The sequence below is a fragment of the Sturnira hondurensis genome, unplaced genomic scaffold (assembly GCF_014824575.4).
Source record: "Sturnira hondurensis isolate 20B ecotype Veracruz unplaced genomic scaffold, ASM1482457v3 Scaffold0016663, whole genome shotgun sequence".
NCBI classification, from domain to species: Eukaryota; Metazoa; Chordata; class Mammalia; order Chiroptera; family Phyllostomidae; genus Sturnira; species Sturnira hondurensis.
This window is the reverse complement of record NW_028089294.1, coordinates 740,843-766,881: the sequence shown is the minus strand read 5'-3', so window position 1 is coordinate 766,881 and position 26,039 is coordinate 740,843. Positions and strand designations below refer to the sequence as shown.

The 26,039-nt window shown below is 38.8% G+C and overlaps 1 protein-coding gene and 1 long non-coding RNA gene across 3 annotated transcripts in view; one reads left to right on the top strand and one right to left on the bottom strand.

Annotated features, from left to right (window-relative positions):
- Positions 1-21,779, top strand: part of LOC119001411 (uncharacterized) — a 35,980-nt gene extending 14,201 nt beyond the window's left edge. Inside the window, exons 4-5 of the long non-coding RNA XR_005069565.1 lie at positions 8,140-8,269; positions 21,430-21,779. This is a non-coding gene — a long non-coding RNA (uncharacterized LOC119001411). The remainder of the gene's footprint in view (positions 1-8,139; positions 8,270-21,429) is intronic.
- ARHGEF33 (Rho guanine nucleotide exchange factor 33) overlaps positions 1-25,171 on the bottom strand; it is a 50,300-nt gene extending 25,129 nt beyond the window's left edge. For both annotated transcript variants that reach the window (XM_037066842.1, XM_037066843.1), the window contains exons 1-7: positions 25,114-25,171; positions 23,466-23,515; positions 15,506-15,670; positions 15,050-15,171; positions 11,717-11,859; positions 8,947-9,006; positions 7,648-7,872 (exon numbers count right to left, since the gene is read on the bottom strand). In XM_037066842.1, the coding sequence (XP_036922737.1) occupies positions 7,648-7,872; positions 8,947-9,006; positions 11,717-11,859; positions 15,050-15,171; positions 15,506-15,670; positions 23,466-23,515; positions 25,114-25,138 (790 nt within the window). In that variant the 5' untranslated portion in view covers positions 25,139-25,171. The remainder of the gene's footprint in view (positions 1-7,647; positions 7,873-8,946; positions 9,007-11,716; positions 11,860-15,049; positions 15,172-15,505; positions 15,671-23,465; positions 23,516-25,113) is intronic.
- Positions 25,172-26,039: the final 868 nt, after the last annotated feature.

The window sequence follows — 26,039 nt, the reverse complement described above, 5'->3', positions numbered from 1 at the left end:
ATTCAGCTAGAGAAGCCCTCCTTTCAAGTATCTGGGCTAAAGACATCAGAAGTAGTAGAGGGCAGAGTTGAGATGCTAAAATGAAAACAAAGGGCTTGCACACTGAACAGTGAGGCTCCCCGCAGCCTCTTCCCCTGCAGGTCCCATGATACCAGACTTACAGTCTTCAGGCAGGGGACTGGAGGATCTCCTTCTGGAGAAACCGAACTGCCTAAGCAGAAAAGAGCTACAGAAACTGACCCAATTAGCCAGTAATGAAGCCCACTTATTGCCAAGCTTGGCCAATACAGAATTTCAGATTTCTTGTTCTTCAGGGCCTCTCTCTTAGATATAAATAATTAGCTGAGGATCCTCAAACATTTGAATCAAACTTACACCATAAAAGAAAGAGAAGAAAAAATATATACACATACTTTTTTAAAGGAGAGGGTGGTGCTGAATAAAGAAACAATGCAGGAGATGTAATGTACAGTATGGTAACCATAGTTAATAATACGTGTTATATATTCAAAAGTTGCTGAAAGAGTAGATCTTAGCTTTGACTGGTGTGGCTCAGTGGGATAGGCATTGTACTACAAATGGAAAGGTCCCTGGTTCAATTCCTGCTGGTGCGCACGCCTGGGTTGCAGGCCAGGTCCCCAGTAGGGGGCACATGAGAGGCAACCACACATCGATGTTTCTCTCCCTCTCTTTCTACCTCCCTTCCCCTCTCTAAAAATAAATGCATAAAATCTTTTCAAAAGAAAGAGTAGCCCTGGCTGGTGTAGCTCAGTGGATTGAGTGCCAGCCTGTGAAACAAAAAAGAAAGAGTAGATCTTCAAAGTTTTCATGACAATAAAAGAGAATTCTGTAACTATGTATAGTGGCAGATGTTAACTAGACTTACTCTGGTGATCATTTTACAATATATACAAATATCAAATGATGTACATCTGAAACTAATATAATGTTATTGAATGTATGTCAATTATATTTCAATTTAAAAACAGAGATGATGCTAAACTTAAAGAAAACTTTTTTTAAATCTTGTAATTAATATCCTCAAAGAGATATGAAGAAAGTATTCTAGGTATTTAAAAATTATAGGATCCAATTTTTTAAGAGAACAATCCAAAAAAGAAGAAACTTTATGGCATTTTTCAAGTAGAAAGTAAAGTCAAGGAAATCTGCTTGCCACTCCTTTCAATATTCGTGCCCCCCCCCCAAAAAAAAACTAAGAAAAAGACATATTGAAGACAAATAGAAGAGAAGAAGATGATAATGGAGAAAATCAATCTAAGAGATCCAACATCGACTTATTAGAGGTTTCACAGAAAAGAATAAAAATGGATGAGAGGATATTATCAAATCAATCGGAGAAAAATATCAGGATATCATCTCCAGAGGAAAGGGTCTATATCCTCAGCATAATAAATGAAAAAGATTTTCATGTCATTGTAAGGTACAACACATCACTGAGAAACTCTAGCAAACCAAATGTAAAGAGAAGATCTTAAAAGTTACCAGAGAGAAAAATCAGGTAACATAAAAAGGTCTGGGGATTGGGAGGTGCTGGGCTTTCCAACAGGAACATTAGATGTTTGAAGACAATGGAAACATTGCCTCAAAGCAATGAGGGGAAATGACTTTACATTCAGCTAATAAACCAAGCATATGGAAGCTACTGGATGATGGATTTCATCAAATAAGGAGTAAACCAAGCACACAGAAGATTAAAATAAACAAACAGGAATCTAACGTAGGAGAATTATGAAGGGAATTTCTAGGAAGCCTGGGAAGTTGCAGAACAGCAGTAGTACAATGGGCCAGAATGGAGTAGGATGATAGAGGTCTCTAGAGAAAATGTTTTAAAAAAAGAATATAAGGGGGACTTCTGCCAATATGGAGGCATAGGTGGAAACACTGTGCCTTCTCCCACAACCAAGTTTGAATAAAACAAAGGTTTGGAGAAACAAAGACACAACCAAAGGACAGAAAATTGAATTATACGGAAGTCCGACTACATCTAACCGTTCAACGGGGACGGTAAGAGGGGCGGAGCCAGCAGCGAGCAGGGTCGGGCAGGACAGGGCCCCGACCCAGGCGCGCAGGCAGACGGAAACCAGTTGGGGTGCGGGGCAGACCTCGGACGCATATTCGCGCACAGTGAGACAGACCACCCAGGCCCCAGGGGGCGAGGGCTGACAGCGGTGGCACACTCGCGTGCAGTGGAATGAAACGCGTGGGCCCGGTGACGGCAGTAACTGCGGCACCAGTGAGGGCCGTGGCAGCAGGCGGCGGACAGGACGCCATAGTCCCTCTTTGACCCCGCCCCCACATACAGAGTCACAACCCAGCGACTGAGTTGCCCTGTTGTAGTGAACACTTTAGGGCTCTGATCCTGCTATGGAACAGGCACGAACAACCCGAAAGATGGCGCAAGAAGAACTCAAAGTCCCAGAGCCAATAACTCTAAGCGACCAACAGATTGCCAGCCTCTCAGAAGCCCAATTTAAGACACTATTTATCAGGATGCTCACAGAACTGGTAGATTATAGTCATAAACTAGAGGAACAAAGTTACAAATTAGAGGCATATATGAAGGCTAAACTAATTGAAATGAAGGGAGATGCACAGGAAACCAATAGTGATGGAGAAAGGAAACTGGGACTCAAATCAATGGAATGGACCAGAAGGAAGAACAAAACATCCCACCAGAAAGGAATGAAGAAATGAGAATTCAAAAAAATGAGGAGAGGCTTAGGAACCTCCAGGACATCTTTAAACGTTCCAACATCCGAATTATAGGGGTACCAGAAGGGGGAAAGAAACAGCCACGAGTGGAAAACGTATTTGAACAAATAATAAAGGAGAACTTCCCCAGTCTGGCAAAGGAAATAGACTTCCAGGAAATCCAGGAAGCTCAGAGAGTCCCAAAGAAGTTGGACCCAAGAAGGAACACACCAAGGCACATCATAATTACATTAGCCAAGACCAAAATGAAGGAGAGAATCCTAGAAGCATCAAGGGATAAGGGGACAGTCACCTACAAAGGAGTACCCATCAGACTGTCAGCGGATTTCTCAAAAGAGACCTTACAGGCAAGAAGGGGCTGGAAAGAAGTATTCCAAGTCATGAAATCCAAAGACCTACAGCCAAGATTGCTTTATCCAGCAAAACTTTCATTTAGAATGGAAGGACAGATAAAGTGCTTCTCAGATAAGGTCAAGTTCAAGGAGTTCATCATCACCAAGCCCTTATTATATGAAATGCTAAAGGGACTTATATAAGAAAAAGAAGATGAAAAATATGAACAGTGAAAGGACAGCAAACACACAGTTATTAACAACCACACCTAAAACAAAAGCAAACCAAGAGGACAGCTAGATCAGGAGTGGAACCATAGAAATGAAGAACACATGGAGGGTTAGAAACAGGGGGGTGGGAGGGGGAGAAGGGGGGAGAAGGCACAGAAAATAGCAAAGATGGTAGGCAGAAAATAGATAGGGGGGAGGGCGAGAATAGTGGGGGAAATATAGAATCCAAAGAACTTGAGACACGTGGTTATAAACTAAGGGGGGGAGAATGGTGGGGGAGGGAGGGTGTGGGTGGAGGGGATTGAAGGGGGGGAATAGAACAATTGTAATGGTATAATCAATAAAATATTTTTAAAAAAAGAAAAAATTAAATAAAAAAAGAATGTAAGCAGTAGATTTTTTTCTGTTACATTGCTTTAAAAAGTTCAATAAGACCTATATAAAGGAGGACATATACCGCATTCTTTGATTGGAAGACTCAGTTCTGTTAAGATGTCAATTCTCTGGTAACTGGAATAAAAAGAATATAGGGTTTACTTCCAGTCAAGATGGAGGCATAGACAGACATACTTCACCTCCTCGAGCAACCACAAAAAGAATCACAAATTACCTCAAAACAAAAAACACCCAGAACTGTCAGAAAACCAAACTGTATAGTAGTTAGACAACCAAGAATTTAATTAGCCACAGTCAATCAGACAGGTAGGAGGGGCAGAGATGGGGAGTTGGGGTGGAGAGGATGTGTTGTAGCATGGAGAGGTGGTGGTAGCAATGGATGGACGGTCCCACATTCACATGTGATGGATAAAAATTGGGAGGGATACATGGGGAGTGAGCAATCCCAGCCCCAGGCCAGACCATGCAGCCCAGGGTTCCAGTGCCAGGAAGATAAAGCCTCATAACTTCTGACTGTAAAAATCAGTGGGGGTTGGGGACAGCACAATAAACTGCCAGTGGAGGCCTCAATTTAAAGGACCCACACAGATTTAGAATATACACAAACCCACCCACTCTAGGAATCACCACCAGGGCAACAGATACAAGGGCCAGTTACATATGGGAAGTGTGTGAAGTGACTGTAAATGGGGCAAGTGCCAGGCAAGCCTCCAGAAGCCAGGCAGTGCTATTGTCTCATCTCTGACCCCTCCACCACACAGAGAGCCACAAAGCATGGTGAAGTGGGTTGCCCTGCCCTGGCAATTACCTGAGGCTCTGCCCTATATAACTTAACAGGTACACCAAGACAGGGCATCAAAGCAGCTTTATCAAATACAAAGAAACAAACAGGGAGGCCGCCAAATTGAGCAGACAAAGAAATATGGCCCAAATGAAAGAATAGAACAAAACTCCAGAAAAAGAACTAAACAAAACAGAGATAGCCAACCTATCAGATGCAGAGTTCAAAATACTGATGATCAGGATGCTCAGAGAACTCACTGAGTATGCAAAAACATAGGGCAGAAATAAAGGCTACATTAAGTGAAATAAAGAAAAATCCACAGGGAATCAACAGTGAAGGGATGGAAGCCAGGTTGCAAATAAACAATTTGGAACAAAAGGAAAAATTGAAAATTCAACCAGAACAGGATGAAGAGACAAGAATTAAAAAAAAAACAAAAACTAGGATGATATATGAAGACTCTGGGATATCTCCAAATGTGTTAACATCCAAATCATAGAGGTGCCAGAAAGAGTAGAGGAAGGACAAGAAGTCAAAAACTTACTTGAAAAAATAATGAAAGAAAACATCCTTAATTTGGTGAAGGAAATAGACATACAAGTCCAGGAAGCATAGAAAGCCCCAAACAAGTTGGTCCCAAAGAGGGCCAACACATCATAATCAAAATGCCAAAGTTTAAAATAACGAGAAAATCATAAAAGCAGCAAAAGAAAAGCGCAGTTACCTACAAAGGAGTTTCCATATGACTGTTAGCTGATTTCTCAAAAGAAACTGCAAGCCACAAAGGACTGGTGAGAAGTATTCAAAGTGAGGAAAAGCAAGGACCTACAACCTAAATTACTGTATCCAGGAAAGCTATCATTTAGAATGGAAGGACAGATAAAATGCTCCCAGACAAGGTAAAGCTAAAAATATTTATCATCACCAAGCCATTGATTATTACATGAAATGTTAAAGGGACTTATTTAAGAAAAAGAAGATCAAAACTATGAACATTAAGATGATGACAAACTCACAAGTATCAACAACTGAATGTAAAAAAAAAAACAAACCAAGCAAACAGCTGGAACAAGAAAGAATCATAGATATGGAGATCATTTGTAGGGTTATCAACTGAGAGGGGGAATGGGGACAATGGGGTAAAAGGTACATGGATTTAAGAAGCATAATTGGCAAATACAAAATAGGCAGGGGGAGGTTAAGAACAGTATAGGCAATGGAGAAGCCAAAGGAGTTATATGTACGAACCATGAACATGACACTACGGGGGCAGATTGCTGGAGGGAAGGGGAGTATCAGGTGGAAGAGGGAAAAGGTGGAAAAATTGGGATAACTGTAATAGCACAATCAATAAAATATACTTTAAGAAAAAGAATATAGGGTCTAAAATGAGACTCACTCATATTTGATCACTTGACTCCGAAATATATTAAGAAATCTTACTAATACATAGTAAAAGAAGATAAAGAACCCAATTTAAAAATTGGACAAAGGACTTAAAGAGGCACTCCATAAACTACAAATGGCCAATAAGCATATGACAAGATGCTCAGCGTCAGTCGTCATGAGGGAACCAAACTAAAACTTCAGTATCACACCAGTACACACCCAGGAGAGTGGCTAAAATCAAAAAGACTGACCATACTAAATATTGGGAAGCACATTTAGTAAAATAAAACATTCCAACCACTTTGAAAAACTGCTTTATATTTTCTTTTAAAGTAAACATAATCATAGCTTATAGCCTAGAGATTTCACTCATAGGTACATACATCAAGAGAAATGAGGACATGCATCCATAAAAAAGACCTACACAGGAATATTTATAGAACTTTTATCCTAATAATCTGAAACCAGAAACACTCCAAATGTCCACCAGCAGGAGAATGGATAAACAAATTATAGTAAATTCATTCAATGTGATTTTTAAAAGGAATGAACTACTGAATGAATTATACACACCACATTATGAGAGAGGAAGAAGCCAGATCCAGAAGAGTACATATTGTATTGTTCTACTTATATGGAGTTCCAGAACAGACAGAAACTAATTTATGGTGACAAAAGTCAGTGTAGTGGTTCCTTGGGTGGATATTGGCTGGAAAGGTGCCTGAGAGAACATTCTAGGGTAATAGAGATATTGTATATCTTGATCTGGGTAATCATCATAAGGAGGTATCCCTATATAAAAAGGCAATGAGCTTGAACTTAAGCATTGTGAATATTACTCTGTGTAAGTTAACCCTTGATATAGTACTGATTTAAAAATAGCAGCATAAGCTTTTTAAAAAACATAGAAAAGCAAGTACCAGAAGAACCTGCCAAAAGAATTTAAATTGGTTGCTGCTGTTCTTCATAGTAAACCTTTTAGTACTGTTTAATTTTTCATGTATTTGATAATAATTTTTACAAATTACCTCCCACAAAATAGTTGAAGAGAAATACTGTTGTCTGACACATACTAAGTATTTAGTAGTAATTTGTGATTTGAAGGGAAAAAGGAGCGAGGAAGGGAGGGCACACTCTGTTGCAGTGCTTGACATTTTGGTGGTAGACCACGGATACAAGATTCATATACTGAGGAACCTACCTCGCTGACCAAATAGTGCCCTTCACAAAATGCTGCCCTCTTCTACGTCAAATGCATGCTTCCCCTCCTGCCCTCAAACACTACATTACTAAGTGTTATGGACACCCAGAATCAAGGTGGAAGTCCCAGCTGGCCGTGTGGCTTCTGGTGAGTCCCTTCACCTCTATAAGGCTTTAGTTCGTTCATCTGAAAAGAAACCAGGTACTATTTGGCCTCATATGTCCAATGAACTTAAATTCCAAGGATTCTAGCCCTTAGGTCCATCATATTTTTTAAAATTTCAGTCTGTCATGGACACGAAAAACAGTGTAGTGTGGTGATTGTAGGGGGGGCGGTACATGAAAGAGGGCAATGGAGTAGGGTATGGAGGGATAAATGGTGATGGACAGAGACTTGGAGTGGTGAACACACAATACAGTATACAGATGATACGGTGTAGAATTGTGCACCTGAAACATATAATTTTTTAACTAGTGCCATCCCAATAAATTTAATAAAAAGGAAACTATAAAAATAAAGATTCTCTACAAATTAAAAAAAAAAGAATAAAATTTCAGCCTGCATTCTCCCTTGGGACTTACCAGCTAAAGAGGTTTCACATAAAACATTTTCCAAGGAGCTATGTCTGCCCTGGCCAACTTCCTTGAGTTTATCTGGGTGGTCTTTTGTGACATATTCCTCACCCCACTCTTTACCATCCTTAGGTTGCCTCCACACCCCAGATGGCAGATGGCCTTTAGACTGGATATCAGCCGGGAGGCAAGGCTTGAGGTTTTCTTCTGATTCTGGAGTTGTTGGGTTCATTCCTGAAAAATAACACTTGCCATCAAGATCTAATTTTTCAAAATTACATTTGTGACTAACTCTTAAATATTATGCTCATGTGGAGGACAAAATACATCAACTAAGGATTAAATATTTCCACAATTACAAAGGATTACCCCTCTCCGTTTCTGATCTATATATCTTCTACTCTTTGTAAATAGTCTCTACTAAATAAGGAATTTGTAAAAAATATAATTAATTTATAGTAGTATGTATTGACTCCTTCTATCTGCTTCATTCCAGGTGAGCACGCCAAGTGCCTGTGGCACTCCTGGAAAAGAAAGTACAAAAAGAGGAGGGAGAAGGTGCCAAAGACAGTGCCATCTTTGGACCTTGTCCTCCGTGGCCCTGCTGATGGTCAGTTGCAGAAAGGAAAGAGTAAGTGCATGGGGGAGATGAAATAATTTATAAAATTGAGGTGAGTTGTCTATTAAGTAAATAACTTTTAAATTACATAAATCAGCAATTTTCAAACAGTGTGCTGCAAGAATTTTTAATACATGCAGTACCTGTCTATTTAGTCAGGGGCACTGAGCTCTTTTCCCTTAGATTGTCAAATAAAAAAATGACAACAGCCAACACAATGATAGCCACCTGGTGTGAATGAATCAAAACTATACCTATTTTTGATCACATCAGCAAAAATATTTTTTAGTGTGCTGCAGAATTTTATAATTAGTTTATGTGTACCGTGAAATGAAACATGTTGAAAGTCACTGAAGTAAACTATAACGTGTGTGGTTCATATAAAACTTATGTCATGCTACATACACCTGAGCGTTCTCAGCAAATATTAATTCATCAGTAATTGAAAGGCACCAGAGAGAATCGAGAATAGTGGTTTGGTCTTAAACTTCCTCACACTTTCTCTGTCCTTGGGTCACTGAGTCACTGACCTGCTCCAGCACATCTCGGAATCTTGATGACCAATATGCTTAACTGGCCTGAGTTCTTTCATGCCTGGTTTGGGACCGGGGGAGCAGAAGCAAGGAAGGCTGAACTGCCAGAAGAAGAAGGGAAAGGCTGGAACTGCCAGAAGAAGAAGGGCCACTTACCGGGGCCCATCATTCCCTTCACATTACTGTCGCCTATGTGCACGGATCTGGACTCTTGGGCTGCAGAGAAAGGAAAGCTTTCAATCAGTGTTCATTCCAGTAACATGGACTGAGCACTTTCTATGAGCCAGACATTGGCTCATAGAAACAGACTCACAGAGCTCGCAGTTTACTGGGGGAGACAGAGCAGTAAATAAATAAATAAATAACAATACAGTGTGACAAGTGCTATTTTCCCATCTGTAAATAAATATAATAGTGGTACTTACCTCATAGACTACCATAAGAATTAAATCAGTTAATATTTGTAAACTGCTTAAAGTGGTACCTGGTAAATTGCAAATTATTGTTTAACCATGATGGTGGAGAGGTAGTGATTCGAGGAGCCAGGACGGTGTCGTTAAAATGTCAGACCCTGTCATTCTCTGCTTAGCCCTCCAGTGGCCTCCCATTTTTGTATAAAAGTTTTATAATGACCTTATAATGATCATAAGACCCTGTCTGCTGCTTTCCCTGCCTGCTGTTTCCTTTCTTTTTTTTTTTAACTGTAACTCCTATTATCTCCCTTGCTCACTCTACTTTAGGTTCTTTTTGCTATTCTTTGAACATGTCAGTTATGTTCCTGCCAATACCTTGGTACTGGCTGTTCCCTTTCTTCCCCTCAGTGCTGCCCCTTACTTTCTCACTTCCTTCAGGTCTTTACCTGGCACATGCTATAAAATTACACCTATGTTTCTTCATTTTTCTCTTTTCCTCTATCTAATATATTATGTATTTATTTATCTTGCTCATTGTCTCCTTCCTTCAGAACAAAGGCTCCACTAGGTCAGGAACTCTTGTTGTTTTGTTCAGTGCTATATCCTATCACCTAAATCAATGCCTGGGTGGATGGATAAACGGATAGAAGGAAGGATGAGCGACTATGACCAGCACCTTGACTGCAGCCTCAAGAGAGACCTTGAGCCAGAGGCATCCAGCTAAACTGTGTACATATTCCTGACTCAGAGAAACTGTGACAATAATGAATGTTTGCTATTTTAAGCTACTAAATTTGGGAGCACCATATTACAACTAACAGTGAGTAAATCAGTCCTTTCTGAAAGTTTAGTCCTTTGACCTTGAGTTTTAACATAACCTACTACCAATAGTATAATGCCTTATTATGGCACAGTATTCCTAAATTATTGCAGCAACTTGGTAGAAGAAACAATGTTATATAAGCCATGCCTACATAACAGCAAAGGAAGGAGGAGTTGCCACTAAATAGCTAATTTAATCTGTCTGGGCCCTTTTAAAAATATAATTTCTACTCATTTATCTTGTAAAGATGTTCACTTGCCTCAGATCTGTCATCAATCTGACCTTTACTTTCCAAGCCCATCCTGTAATCTCCCCTAATAAGGCCATTTTTAAAGATTTTATTTATTTTTATTTTTTTTAGATGGAGGGGAAAGGAGGGAGAAAGAGAGACAGAAACATTCAATGTGTGGTTGCCTCTCACATGGCCCCCTCTGGGGACCTGGCCTGCAACCCAGGCACATGCACTGACTGGGAATCGAACTGACGACCCTTTGGTTCACAGCCCATGCTCAATCCACCGAGCTACACCACCTAGGGCACAAGACCATCTTTTATATCATGCTCTCCATAACACAGACCAAAGAAAATAGAGCCAGCTGCCATAAACACACATCCCAGGCAGGTCAAGTGAGTTTTCCCAGGGTGCGCCTATCAGTCCCTAAAATAGCTACTCAAATGAATAAAAATAAAAATAATAATAAAATCTGTACTTTGAAGTTAACACTGATTAAAAGCCATTTAATTTAGATTTTAAAATACCGTTATTCAAAATATATTTATTGCCACTGAATATATGAGTCTAATTGTACACTAAGCCATAAGGGTAGAAAACCACCAGTCCTGCCCTTGAGGACTTTGTAATTGATTGAGAAGTCACTGAGCCTCTTTTGGAGACTTTCTACATATGACTCAAAAAAAAAAAGAGAGAGAGAGAGAAATTTATCTGAACACTGTAATATCCACATTCATTCTCCTATCTGTGCTTTGCTAGGTATTCTTGAGGATACAAAGGAGTAGCAGTCATTTTTTGTTTAGTTTCTTTTCCTCAGTTCAACGTAGGTCACTAACCGATGTCTGCAGACACCCCCAGAAAGCTAGTTTGCTTCAGTACTGCACAAGTACAATTTTTATTATTTGTTTTAACATCTCAGATCAGGGATGTGGTTGCTGACTATTTCAGCACGCAGACAGTACAAAGTTAGACTGCCCCTGATGGTACTGTCTGCCAGTTAGGGTGCATATGACTTTCTCATATCAGCGAAACCTTTGCTGAAAAAAAGCAGAGCACACAATTTTATCTGTATGCTACGAATACGGCTATTTTTTAAATGTCTATGCAGAGAGACAAGGGTTGAGGGAGTAATATGGGGAATAAAACAATTTATTAGGGTGAACAATTTTTAATATTTTTTGCCTTACGATTGTGCAACAAATTATTTCTAATCCACTTGAAATTTCAAACACCCAGTATTTTCCCAAAAGAGAAAATGTTTTAAAATTAGGCAGACTCTCCTGGTTTCTCAGATCCTCTAGATTATTTTAAATTCCATACATAATAGGGAAAATTCTAAGCAACACACCATTTTCCTCTAAAAAGAATGAAGGCCTTAGGCTCATTCTTACTATTACTTTGACCCTCAGATTCAAGAAAAAAATGCTCGGCTAATACAGTATGATTTGTGAACTGTACCTTTTTCATAGGCTTGAGAAGGCAAAATGTTTGTAAAGTCTTCATTTGGAAGAACAGGCTCAGGGACATTGATTGAACGGAAGGGACTCCCTTGTGCTTGAGCAGGCCCGGCCTGTGGGCCGTGTTCTTCTTTTTGAGTTTTCCTAGGGAAGGGAAGCAAAAGGCCGTAATACCTGATAGATTAGGAAGAGATTCAGTTCAGAATAATTCAAGAAAGTTTCTGAATTATTAAGGTGAGCCATATAAAATTGCTGTTTTAGTAAATTAAAAATGGTCAAGTACTAGCGACTTAACTCATCACCAAGTTGAAGAAAAACATTAAATATCTATTAATCACCTTCTAATTTTAACATCTACATTCTTATATTTTTACTGATTTCTCTGCCATCAGGATCTTTATAGAGTTTGCAGTGGTGACAATTTGCTTAGGATAATTTACATTAATTTAACAAAGCAATACTAAGGTGCCAGGAGGCAGCAGGTCTTCAACTGAAAACAATAAGCTATTCTCCAGGATCACACAAATATTACTGCCATATTTATATTTTAAATTCGATAATATTAAAAACATATAACAATAAAGATTATGTATATCTACTTCCAGTCAAGATAGAGGTATGGGTAAACATGGCTCACCTTCTTGTACAACCACAGTAAAAATTACAATAGACTACAAAAAAAAAACATCAACCAGAACTGTCAGAAAATCGAGCTGTATGGAAGTCTTACAACCAAGGAATTAAAGAAGTCGTGTTCAAACAGATGAGTAGGAGGCACGGAGACATGAACACCTGAGGAGAGGCATGGAGACACAGACACGCAGAATGAGCAGTCCCATACCCACGTGTGGTGGATAAGAATCAGGAGGGATACCTTGGGGGCAAGGGATCCCTGTCCCACAGCAGAACACCCAGTCCAGGGTTCTGGTACCAGGAAGATAAGTCCTCATAACTTCTAGCTGTAAAAACCAGTTGGGACTGGGATGGAGGAAGAAACTGTGGGATTCTCAGGGGTCTCCTCATGAAGGGCCCACAACTGACTTAGGACTCATGCAGACTCACTCCCTCTGGACATCACTAGAGCAGCAGCCGGAAGGGCATCAGCGATATATGGAGAGAAACTGAAGTATCTGGCTTCAGGGTGAGTGCCAGGGGACAGTTTCCTTCCAGACAAAATCCAGAGGCCAAGAAGTAAGACTGTCCCCTTTCTGAGCCCTCCCTCACACAGAGCCACAGAGTGGCAATACCATATTGGAGACTCCATCAACCTGGTTCACACAGGTTGCTCCATCCTAATGCTCCACCCCATCTAACTTACTGGTGCACTTTTCTACAATAGGCTACATTACTAACACGGGAAGTCAAAGCAGCTCTACCTAACACATAGAAACTAACACCAGGAGGCTGCCAAAATGAGCAAAGAAACACGGTCCAAATGAAAAAAAAACAGAACAAAACTCCAGAAAAAGAACTAAATAAAAGAGATAAGCAATCTATCAGGTGCAGAGTTCAAAACACTGGTTATTAAGATACTCAAGGAACTCATTGGGTACTTTAGCATAAAAAGACCCAGGCAGAAATAAAGGTTATATAAGTGAAATAAAGAAAAATTTACAGGGAATCAACAGTGGAGTAGATGAAGATGAGAATCAAATCAATGATTTGGAATGAAAGGAAGAAATAAACATTCAACTAGAACAGCAAGAAAAAAGAGTCCAAAAAGAGAGAATATAAGAAGACTGGGACATCTCCAAACATGCCAATATCTGAATAATAGGGATGCCAGAAAGAGTAGAGGAAGGACAAGAAGTCGAAAACTTACTTGAAAAAATAATGAAAGAAAGCTTCCCTACTTTGGTGAAGGAAATAGACATACAAGTCCAGGAAGCATAGAGAGCCACAAACAGGGTGGACCCAAAGAGGGCCACACCAAAACACATCATAATTAAAATGCCAATGGTTAAAGATAAAGAGAGAATCTTAAAAGCAGCAAGAGAAAAGCACAGTTACCTACAAAGGAGTTTGCATAAGACCGACAGCTGATTTCTCGAAAGAAACTGCAGGCTAGAAGGGACTGGCAAGAAGTATTCAAAGTGATGAAGAGCAAGGACCTACAACCAAGATTACTCTATCCAGCAAAGCTATCATTTAGATTGGTAGGGCAGATAAAATGCTTCCCAAGCAAAGTAAAACTAAAGGAGTTCATCATCACCAAGCCATTATTATATAAAATGTTAAAAGGACTTATTTGAGAGAAAGAAGATCAAAACTAAGAACATTAAAATGGCAATAAATTCACAACTATCAAAAATTGAATCTAAAAAAGCAAACAGGCAGAACAGAAACAATCATAAATATGGACATCTTTGGGGGGTTATCAGTTGGGAGAAGAAAGAGGGTGAATCGGGGGGAAAGTGCAGGTATTAAGAAGTACAAATTGGTAGGTACAGAATAGACAGGGGGATGTTAAAAACAGTATAGGAGATAGAGCAGCCGAAGAACTTATATACATGACCCATGGACATCAACTAAGATGGAGAATTGCCAGAGGGAATGGTGGGTACTAGATAGAGGGTTAGAAAAGGGGAAAAATCAGGCAAACTGTACTAGCATAATCAAGAAAACCTATTTTTAAAAAAGATTATGTATGTTTAGTGCTGAAACTTTACTTGAGTCAACCTAGGTGAGGTATTATTTAACATAAATGTATTTTCCATGGTAGAGTTAAAGTAATAGTAGCATTAGAGAAATTTTATAAAATTAATAAAAAGAGGAAAATTGCTGGTGACTTCCCCTATCTTAACAAAACAATCATTATTTTATTTATTTACTTATTCTAGAGAGAGGTGAAAGAAGGGAGAAAGAGCGAGAGAGAAACATCAATGCGAGAGAAAACTATGGATCGGTTGCCTCTTGCATGCACCCCGACTGAGGACTGACCCTATAGCCTAGGCATGTCCCCTGCCTGGGAATTGAACCAATATGAATTTTTGCTTTGCGGGAAACTGAGCCACATTGGTGAGGGCAACAATCATTATTTTAAAATATATCTTTCTAGTTGTTATTTTATGTGTTATTACAGTTGAAATCAAATTCTACATGTCATTTTATATCATTTTCATTTTATTGCCTATTAAGTGCATTTTCCATCTAATAGTTACTATCAATATTTAGTATTAACCAACTTTTATGGGTCTATAACCGCTATCACATGCTGACCCATGGATCCCAGTGGCCAGTTAGCTCTATACTGACAGTGGGGAATGTGTTTTCAATGTCTGCACAAGTCATTGCTTATGAATTTGCCGGTGTTCACTTTTTGGAAGGAACTCACTTGGCTTTTACTTTCCGAGATTCTCTTCGCTTCTCCTGTTGAAGCTGTTCAATTTTCTGTTGCATTTCTTCTTGTTTGGAAGTGATGGCCTGTATCATTGACATGGCATTGCTTAGCTCTTCCTAAAAAAGTAAGCATTGTTATGTATTTAATCTGGTGTATTGGGTAAAAAAATAGAATATCTAGTATATAGTAAGCTTTTAATACATATTTGTTAAGTGAATGAATGAGTCAATGAATGAGAAATGGAAAATTTCTTCTATTGTGGCCTCTAATTTTAACACAGAGATCCAAGAAAGAACAGCATAAAATAGATATTTTTTCACTAATGAGAATTAGTGAATAGGCAAGAGGGAATATTCTTATATTTGGCTGCTGTGTGAAAAGGTAAGTTTTCTACTTGTGTAACTAAGACCAAGAATCAATCTTCAGCAGGGAAATAGAAGACAAGCCTACCTTGAAATAGTTTAATGAATTCTTCATCTCAGTAACTTTTTCTTCCATAGAACATTTGCAGCTCTTAACCTTCTCTTCCAAAGCATATTCTCCATGTTGAATTCTGGACAGTTCTTGCATTGCTTCTGTGAAACCAGTTTTGAGTTCAGAGGCCAGGGCCTGCAACTAAATGAGACATGAAGAGTGAATTCAATTTACTATAAATAGTTAGAAATGGTGCCACTGACCTTTTGAATTTTTATTTTTGTTTAAGAAACCAGGCTCTTGAAAATTTAAAGACCTCATTTCTTGGTACACTAATGTTTAGATAACGTAAGGCAACATTGGCCCCATTCATCCAAGAAAAAGAAGCACGTACTGATGCTTGATAGTGACAAGAAATCAAGCAAATAATTAAGTTTACTAGTGCATCTGTAAGCTACTATGTAGTCTAACGCCTTTGGTTACAATGAGATTTACTTGAAAAGCAACATAAGTATGTGAAAGACAGTCTTGGTCCTGTAACTCTTCAAATTCCATGAAAGAAAAGATGGGTCATATCATCCCTGGTTGTTAGGAGAAGACGAAGAAATTCAGTTATGTTTTTCTATAAAATATTAAGTGATAAAAAGAGTAATGACTAAGCATATCTAAGAATTTCTTTAAAAGGGAAGAGGTTTTATTTTTCATTCTTAAATGGTATGGAAAAGGAGATAATGGTATTTTAAAGGGCAGTGTGCTTTATAAAGAAGGCACAGAACCATCTGCAGTGGTAGGAGCTCAGCACATCATCATTAGTGATATGATTCATCTTCAGCAGTAAAGTCTGGTCGTGTAGGAGTGCACACATTGGACTTCTATTGTCAACGTCCACACCATGAACAGGGGGTCAGTTTGGGAGTCACAAATCTCAGTGCTCTCCCACACGTGCATGGACCTTAGGCAAGTCGGTTAACCTCTTTGAGGCAGTTCCCTCGCCCATCAAATAACTATAACAACGCCTGTTTCACAGGGCTGCTTTGAGAATGAGATGAGTAAATGCAGGTAAGGTGCCTGTCCTAGTGCATGCTAGGGACACAGAAGGTGTTTAAGAAATTTTAATTCCTCTCCCCTTTTAAATGGCAAATCAAAAATTTAAGCAACAAAAAGGTAGAAAAAATGGAACACTGAATAAAGTTCAGTTTTTTTATTGAACAAATGAAAAAGCATTTTGAACACAGAGTAGCTTAATAATAACAAGGTAGCATTACTTTCTTGAAATTTATAATCTTATACTCTGCTAGAACTCTTAGCTCCAGATCTCTCTTTAAAACATAATTATTTAGAAAGTTTGTTCTGTAATTAACAGTATCCACCAAGTATTCTGGTTTTAAAGGGATGGAAATTAAAGTCCAGCTACCTTAACAAAATTCTTTCAAATGTGTACTTCTAAATAATTTGGCTTCTGGTTGTCCCAATGTTTCCAACCGGCTCCTCCCACCATAAAATGACTTAGTTATCTACGTCCTAGGGAATAAAGGATTCTGTGGTTGGTTCACTGTGCCTCACAAAGGTTTCTCTTGAGGGCTGGAAGTAGGAAGAAATAAGAGGAACCAAAGAGATTATTCAGAGGAAAAAAGCCAGACCTGTCAAGTGTTTGGGACTGGAAGACTGGGAAATAACACAAGCAATCTGTTTTTCATTCCAGTTGTTTTCATTTTAATTACTCTTTGTGATGGATGGTAGCACATGTCCTAATCCAGTTACCATGATGGGTTAGATCACCAGATCAACTCCTTTTGATCTGGTAATTCTCGTTATGTAAATTCATCTTCTATGAGCAAAATAAACAAAATCTACAACTATATATTTTCAAAACAAAATTTATACAAGTTTTAAAATTGAAGGAAGGAAACCTGATGTTCATTCAGGTACTCTGACATTCACTTAGATTTCCTGCTTGAAAAACAAAGAGAACCAGTATCTGACAGAAATAGGTTTCATTATCACTGCTCCCTTAGGTGGGTGTGTGGCGTTTCCCCAGAAGCTAAAAGGCAACAAGCAGGGTCCTAGAAGAAAAGACTTTTCCTCACCTGTAGAACCCCAGCTCTCAAAAAATTAAGAACTATCAAAATTTTTCTCTAACCGCCAGGTTATACAGGGACTTTGGGAATTTTGAAACCATTTGAGCTGTGGGCCCATTTCCTTCACATATATTACTTTCAGTCCCTTGGGTACCTGCCTTTGAAGTTATAAAACACTACTGCTTTATAAACAGCTTCATGACCAGTGACCAGCCAGGGAGCGATGCCCTAGTGAGCACAATCACACACCTGAGACAGCATGTCACTTTTAGGATGCTTAAACTCTTAGTATCTTTAGTTGCTTCAGACTGGTGCTCCAGTGCCAACTAGCCATTCCTTTGTTAATGAAAAAAAAATACTCTGAAGACATGGCCTTAGTATCTTTTTTCTGCTCTCTCTTCAGCTTTCTTATTTGACAGCCCACAGCCCACCCCAAGGATTAGAAATGGGTGTCTACCTTGTTCTCCAGCGAGTTGAACACGTTCCTCATCTCGTTGATTTTTTCATGAAGCTGCTCTAGAGAGGTTATGATCCCTCCATCCTGCCGCTGAAGGCGGGCTCCCACTGGAGGCAGGTTCAGGGAAGACTTGTACTTCGAAGCCTAGGGTACCACAGAGGGCATCTTAGGCTTAAAGAAATGGGGGACAGGAGTCCGAATTCTTCCTGTTTCCTGCTCTTAATTTCCGTTTCTTAGTTTTCTTAATTTTCTTGGCTCCTTAACTTTTGGTGTTTTTTTTTAAGTCTTCCTAATATGAATTTTAGTCAATATCTTCCAACCAAAGATCCCTGAGCTAAATTTTCTTAAAGTATGCAAATTATTATACAGATTTCTTCTTCCTTTCTGTCCCATTATCAAGGTCAGAAAGCTACTATGGGGAAAATTTCGGGAACTGGGCCTGTACTTGAGAACCCTGGAAACTCATTAATGTCAACATTCAAGAAACATGTCAACATGTCTCTACAAGACATGACAAATTCCTGCATCACCTAATGGCTCTGCAAGAACAAAGCCCAGGTGTTCTGAAGTAGCACATGATGGCAAAAAAGCCAAGATAATTTTTTTGACTTCCGACCTAACCAGGGTTGCTATGGAAGAAGCTTGGCCATCCTGCTAGCTTCTATCTCCTTAGTTTAAGGCTTCTATATTAATCTCCAGAAATGTGATGATTTAAAACACAGAAAGGGGAGCAAGTAATTTGAATAGTCAAGAGCAAATTTCCCGAGTCTACTTCTCCACACTTGCTACAGAAGTCGGCCCTTAAAGTCATTATTACAGGGTACTATTGAAGCTGATATAAAGCCTGGTATGCCAGAAACTGATCTTACTGATCCCTAGATGCACCACAGGTCTGATAGACAGGGTTAATTTCTTATGTGTTGGAGACATTCCTCAGTTGCAAAAACAAGACTGAGGCTCAGACAGGACTTGCAAATCCTATGAAACTTTCAATTGCAGTTTGAATGATGAAACCTATTACTGTAGGACTGGTTCCCATAGTTTTTTAAATTAGAGGTCCTTTTGGCACATAACTCATTTTCTTAAATTATTTTCATTACAGAGAAATAGAAAAAAAAAGAGAATCATCCCAAATCTCATTACTTTACTATCACCATCATGTTTAGTATATTTCCTCTGTTTTGTTCTATGCATATGAATGCAGATTTTTATATGGTTGAAATCACACTACAGTTGTATTTTGATTTTGATTCTGCTTCCTCTTTTTGCCTAACATAAGCATTTTCCCTTATCCTTAAAATTTTTCCTAAATATCTATTTTAATAACTATATAATATTCCATTCTGTGGTTATGGCACAGTTTAGCCACATACTTACTCTGTTTGGAAATTTATGTTGTTTGTAATTTTTCAATATTGTAAATAATACTTAACAGTATGCTTTTTATTTAAAGCTTTGTATGTATTTCAGATTTTTCCTTTGGATAAATTCCTAAATATGAAATTACTGTGAGTCAAAGTATGTTAGGCAATATTTAACCCAAAGGGAAATCTGTTGTTTTGGAGAGAGATAATATATTCATATACTATGACTATATCATCATAGTACATATACAAAATATATTTGATCAAAGGGTTTGAAAAGTTGTAATAATATGGCTATATTTTCTTGGATACATACTGTATCATGTGATGTCCTAAATTAGTATATTTAGAAAATCATGTCTTGAACATGATATATAAAACAATATAAGTGGAGGAAGCTGCAGTGTTTACATTCCTAAGGTTACAAGTGAGCCAAAAGCATGTTGGAGTTCAAATCATAAGTGTAATGGCTGAGCTGGGGCTAAAGTGTGCAGTTAACCCATCTGTTGCCTTAATTGTGGAACCACCCCCCTACTTCTCATGTTAATGAAATCATAATTTTAAAAATCCATATGAAAAATGTAGTCATCAAGAGTAAAGCAACACAATCTGACTCTGAAAAGAGATAGGAGCAGACTTTGAGAGGGCTAGATACAGGGGACAAAGGATGAGAGGAAAAGGAAATAGATCTGAGTTCAAATAGAAAGAAGTATACTGTGCTAAGGAGCAGTCGGGGTTTCCACATGACTCCCAGACCTGGCAGTAGTTCTGCCTGCATTGAACTGGGAAATGGTAGTGCTCATTCTTCTGTTGGCTTCTGTGACCTGATTTGCGTCACTGTTATCTCATACTCTTACCACAGAGGTCAAGTCCATCCAAACAACAAAGAGCCAACTGGGAGTGTGAACACTTTAACATTAATAATACATGTTTAAAGATTGTATTTACTCTGGCTGGTGTAGCTCAGTGGATTGAGCGTGGGCCTGTGAACCAGACAATCACGGTTCAATTCCCAGTCAGGGCACATTTCTGGGTTGCAGGCCAGTTCCCGACAGGGGCCAGTTCCCAGCAGGGGATGCACAAGAAGCAACCATACATTGATGTTTCTCTTCCTCTCTCCTTCCCTTCCCCTCTAAAGATAAATAAATAAAATATTTTTTAAAAAATTGTATTTATTTTTAGAGAGAGGTGAAGGGAAGGAGAAAGGAAGAAAAACATCAGTATGTGGTTGCCTCTCGAGGGCCTCCTACTGGGGACCTGGCCTGCAACCCAGGCATGTGCTCTGACTAAGAATCGAACTGGCGACCCTTTGATTCACAGGCCTGCACTCAATCCACTGAGCTACACCAGCCAGGGCTATTAATATATTTTAACTAGTAATTTTTATTACAGTTTCTGCCAAATTATGCATATTCATCAAAACCAAATATTATTAATTATTTTACTATTTGCTAATTAGGCAGTAAAAAAAGTCCTTATTTTAATCATTGTTTTTTTGCACTTCAACCTTTTCTTCTATTTATTAGCCATCTGTAATTTTACCATGGTCAACTGTCTGTGTTCTCCAGCCATATTCTACTGAGGTCTTAGAAGTTTCCTTTTTTATTGATTTCTATGAGTATATAGATATTACAAAGGTTTAATTATAAGGATTTTTTTCCAATTTTGTTTTTTTGTCTTTGAATTGATTGAAAATATATTTACATTGGGAAAACTTTTAGTTGTGATGTGTATGAACTTTCTAACCCTTTCCATTGTGATTTCTTCTGGTGCTTTTTGACTTAGATGTTTTACATCCAGAGACAAATAGTCACTAATTCTAAAATTTATGGTTTAATTTTTTATATTTAACCCTTTAATCATGTTAGCATTTACTTTGATTAGAATATGAAGTGAGAATCTATTCTTTCTTTTTTCTTCCCAAACCAGACAATTTCCAGACACCGTTTGCTACCAGACTGAATGACTGCGTCAGACAGCTTGGCCCAAAGCAATACACACATTTTGCAGATGTTCACTCATTCAGTCAGCTAATATTTATTGAGTAATTTTATATTCCAGGTACTGTACTTGATGCTGAGAATGTACAAAAGAGCAAGTTGTACTAAATCCCTGCCCTTGGAGCTTACATTCTAGAGAGAGACAGACAATAAAAAAATAAATAAACAAGTTAATGTCAGGTAAGGATGGGGACATCATCCAAGAAAATAAAATAAGGAAATAAAGAGTGGCTGAAGTGTCACATTTTACTTCAAGTTTCACATTTTGCTCTCACTTTTTAGTGTAGATTGTATTCTATTATAGTTAACTTGGCCCTCCTTCCCTCCTTCCTCTTCCTCTTCTTTCTTTACTTCTCCTCCTTCATCTTCTTTTGGTTAAATGTTGCTTGGAGCAAACAAACTAGGGCTTAGAAAGCATTCTTTTAAGACAAGAATGAGGTATAATCACGGCATCATAGAGGTCATATAGACCAATTCACTTCCATGGCTTCATTTGTTCCACGGTGAACAGATGTACTTGGATTTGTGATACAATAAAGAATGAGGCCGCTGCCACCACTGCAGCTATATTTAGCCAACATTCAGGGAGTGACCTACATAAAATCTGTAATAGACTTTAAATCATACCTGAGTTTAAAGAGACACCCACATTCATTCAAATGCCATACACAGGTCAGATGTTAACAGAAGGGAGGTGAGCGGGGAAGACATGTGGGAGTGCTGGACAAGTGAGGCATCCCATCAGCACTGAGTGAAGACTCTCTTGTTTCCAGGCCTTTGTTCAAGCTGGTCCCTCTGCCTGAAATACCCTTCCCCATAACCTCTTACCAAATGATCATCTTGTCTTTAAATGCCTGGGTCATATCCTTCAGTCAGTATCAATTCATCCTTCCCCCATATCCTATAGAATTGTATCAATGCCTCTGTTGTTATCCTTCCAACAGTCTACCTTGTATGTGTTTACTAGGACACTTAAAAATTATCGAGAAGATCTGTTTCATTTATTTTATCTCCCACTAGGTCAAACAGTGGACTTCGCACATAGCAGCTGTTCAATCAATGGGCATGAAGTTGAAATGAGGCTATTTCCTCTGTCCCTTCTCATTGCTGGTCCGGGTTGAGGAGCAACAGGATTGAAGATGTTTACGTGATCCTGTGCTGGCTTGCCCTAATTGGGTCCACAGCAATGATCTCTTATATGATATTTCTGGGAACTTGTTATTTTCACTTTGCTGTCACTTAAGCTCACCAAATCTAAATAACACTTCCCCCAAACTATCTGTTCGTCTGAATTTCTGTATCTCTTTTAGGAAACAGCTCTTTTTCCTAGTTATTAGGGCTTAAAACCTTAGAGTCAATTTCGAAGTCACCTTGTCTTTCAGCCCCCACCAAGCTCTGTCAGTTCTTCCTTCTCAGGTGTTCCAGAAACACTGTCCTAACTCTGGGGCAGTGCACGCTTTTCCCTCGCCCAAGCTGCTTTCGTGTTACAAATTATGTTGCAATAAACTTCCCAGTTTTTAAGGACAGAAAATTTACTTTAAATTTATAGTCAGAACATAAAAGCCAAATACATACTATTCAGAGAGCCAAAGCAGCCTGACTGCAAATATATTACAAAATGTTTTCTACAATTTTTGTCTCCCTTGTAAATTAAATTATTCCCATTCTTTAAAGGAGCTTAACACTTTTTTCTATCACCATGTTTTAACATTTGCCATGTTAACCATCTTTTGATTTTCAATTGTGTCTGCTAAAATAGGGAATTAAGAAAAACAGATTTTGCTCTCTCTTTCTCTCTGGAGGAAACCCTGCATGGAGTGCTGGCCATGGCGGCAGCAGCAAGAAAAGCAGAGCTGATGTGGGAGCCGTGGTGCTGTGTTTTATAAACTGGGCTAAGTGGCCCTTTAATAATTGGGTTTCTTAAAAGTGCAGTGGGAATGCTGCTCTCTGCCCTGCCTATCTAGATACAAGGAACTTGTTGAGTGAAGAAATATGATGGTACATATGGACGCATTTGTAAGTGCTAAAACTTATACATACAAGACAGTCATCACCAATAACGCATGGGACTGTTCAAAACAATCTCTCTGTCTTTACCTGGTAAATCTGTGTTGAAGGGTTATTCATTGTCATATGTTCGTTCTCTCCTGTGGGGAGAAAGAGCTTTGTTCAGTCAATACAACTCATTCTGTCCCTATCCTCTTTAGACATGGGCAGGGAATAAGGGGACTTACAGGATCCTAAATCTGTGCCTGCTGGACAAGAGACCAATGATTCAACAACAACAAAGCATGAGCTGGTATAGGTGACTTTACATTCAGGTCCAAATGACCAAACTGTACCTACCTGATGGATGTCCTACAGAGAAAGCCATGTTCTACTGGGATGGTGATGTTTCTCAGCTAAACTGAATGATTAGCAATCATCCATTAGCTAGAAGTACATGCTGGTGAAGGGACTCCCTTGTGTTCTTGGGGCTGACTGATGTTTAACTGAGGAGGTGGTTCTCTAGTCAGAAAGACTGCTCTTCACCCGGCACCCGTACAGTTGTCACCCTGTCCTTCTCAGGAGGCCTGTGTAAAATACCCTGACATTTCCTGCCTCTGATCCTTGCAAAACTTCTGAACTCTGACCTTCTGTCCACATCAGCTAAGACAACTGTGCTGTCCTCCTAGGCAAGAGGGTTGATAGGAAGGAATTGTCAATGGAAGATGTCTGGGAAGGGTGGAGGCAGAAAGAAAATAGTCTTGGCAACATTAGAGACTGAAACACAGGTCAGACACAAAGGAGGTAGTAGATTATAAAAACCACTTAAACCTAAGGAGAAAAAATGTTGGCTAGCATGTACCTTTCAGAATCACACTGGTTGGCTGCAAAGACAAGGCAATCCGTGTAAAACATGCAACCCCTTGCTGATCCATTTAGCTGTATCTCCATTGTGTCACACTGTACATATAAGCAGTTTGTACAGGCAATCCCTGGCTGCAAACATTGGGTTGTGTGAATATGTATATTGTTCTCCTAAGACATGCTGGCATAAGAAATCCTTCCAGCACAGTATGTAAACTCATAAATGATAACATAGCCTCAGCCCAGAACTTATACACACAGAGGGCTGTCCCTTTAAAATCCAGATGGTTTGAGATCACCAAAACTTCTTACATCAGCTTGAGTCATGATCCTTAGCTCATTTTATGCTATGCTCCAACAGCTGAGTGTCATGATAAGAATCAGAACTAGGGAACAGAGACCAGGCTCCCAGACCGAATTTTGATATTTTGTGGTTGGAGCCTAAATTCACTGTGACTATTTCCTCCTCTGATAACAGAACCTCCCTCCACATGGTTGATTCTGTGTGGTAAAGATTAAAAGAGAAAACCCTGTTTCTAGGCTAGCCTACAAGGTGATAGATGTCTATTAATTGAATGTGTATCTTGGCCTCATTGATCAGGTTAGTCTAAGGTAGTTCTAAATTTATTGCTAAGAAAAATTAGACAACTGCTCAGAAAAAAATTATATGGATAGAATTTTATGTTTCTCCAGCACCAAGTTTGTGTTCTTCATGGGCATTGTATGATGATGAATGAGAATAGTAAAGTTAATATATTATCATTTTTTAAGTTCAATTTTTACTGTATTTTTTCCATCCCCCCATATTATCTGTTTTGAAAACACAGGAAGACAAGACTACAACACACATTTCTTAAGTTCTGAGCCCTAAAGCAAGACGTATGAAAAATCTAACCTTGCTTTGTTTTTGTCTTTTCCATGGTGCCTGCTGCTTCTCTCCTCCAGCATATTCTTCAGCCTTGCACCTTCATTGCCCCTGGATCAGGCCACCCCCTCTTCCCTGGACCTGTCGATTGAAATCAAGAGTAACAGACAGCAGGTAGAACTGGTGAAGTAGCTGGACTTACTTTATGTGTTGACTTGAAAAAACTTGAAATGAACACAGCTATTAGAGGAGACTTGTGGTGAGGTTCACACACTTTTAGAAGAGTGAAAACACTGAGTAAATATTTAACTTAAAACTTAAAGGTAAATATTTTGTGAATACCTATAAAATTCATTAATTATTATACTACTTTTTAATATGGTGCATTCTTATTTGGATCAAATAAATTAATTTAGAGCCATGGATTTTATTCACAGGCTATAGTTTAGGGCAATTATTTAAAATGAAAAAACTTGAGCAAGTATGAAAGCCAATACATCTGTTCCTATTTAATTAAATATAAACTTTCTTGATGGCCTTGCCCACACTTTCAGCATCTTACAGACTCTTTACATCCAGCAGATGCTTCTCAATTGTGGCCTGGTGGTCGTGACCACTAGACATAAAGCTGCAAGTTCAGAATGCCATCTCATAAAGAAACCAAAACTATCAGTGTTGTTGATATTGGCCCTTTTTTTAGCCATCTAGGATTTTAACTTTTTCTGATGATTGGAGAAAGGATTAAAATTAAAACTTTATGAGGCTTGATAAGATGCCTCCCACCATGGAGGCTGGGTATGTTCCTTGCCTCTATTGCCTCTATTGCCGCTAAGGCATGATGGACATGTGATCTAGGATGTGCCACTCAGGTGCATACATTCCACCTGACCCCAGAAACTGCAGGATTTCCTAAGGCATGTATACCTGATAGACTTTTTACTTTCTAAGAAATGCAG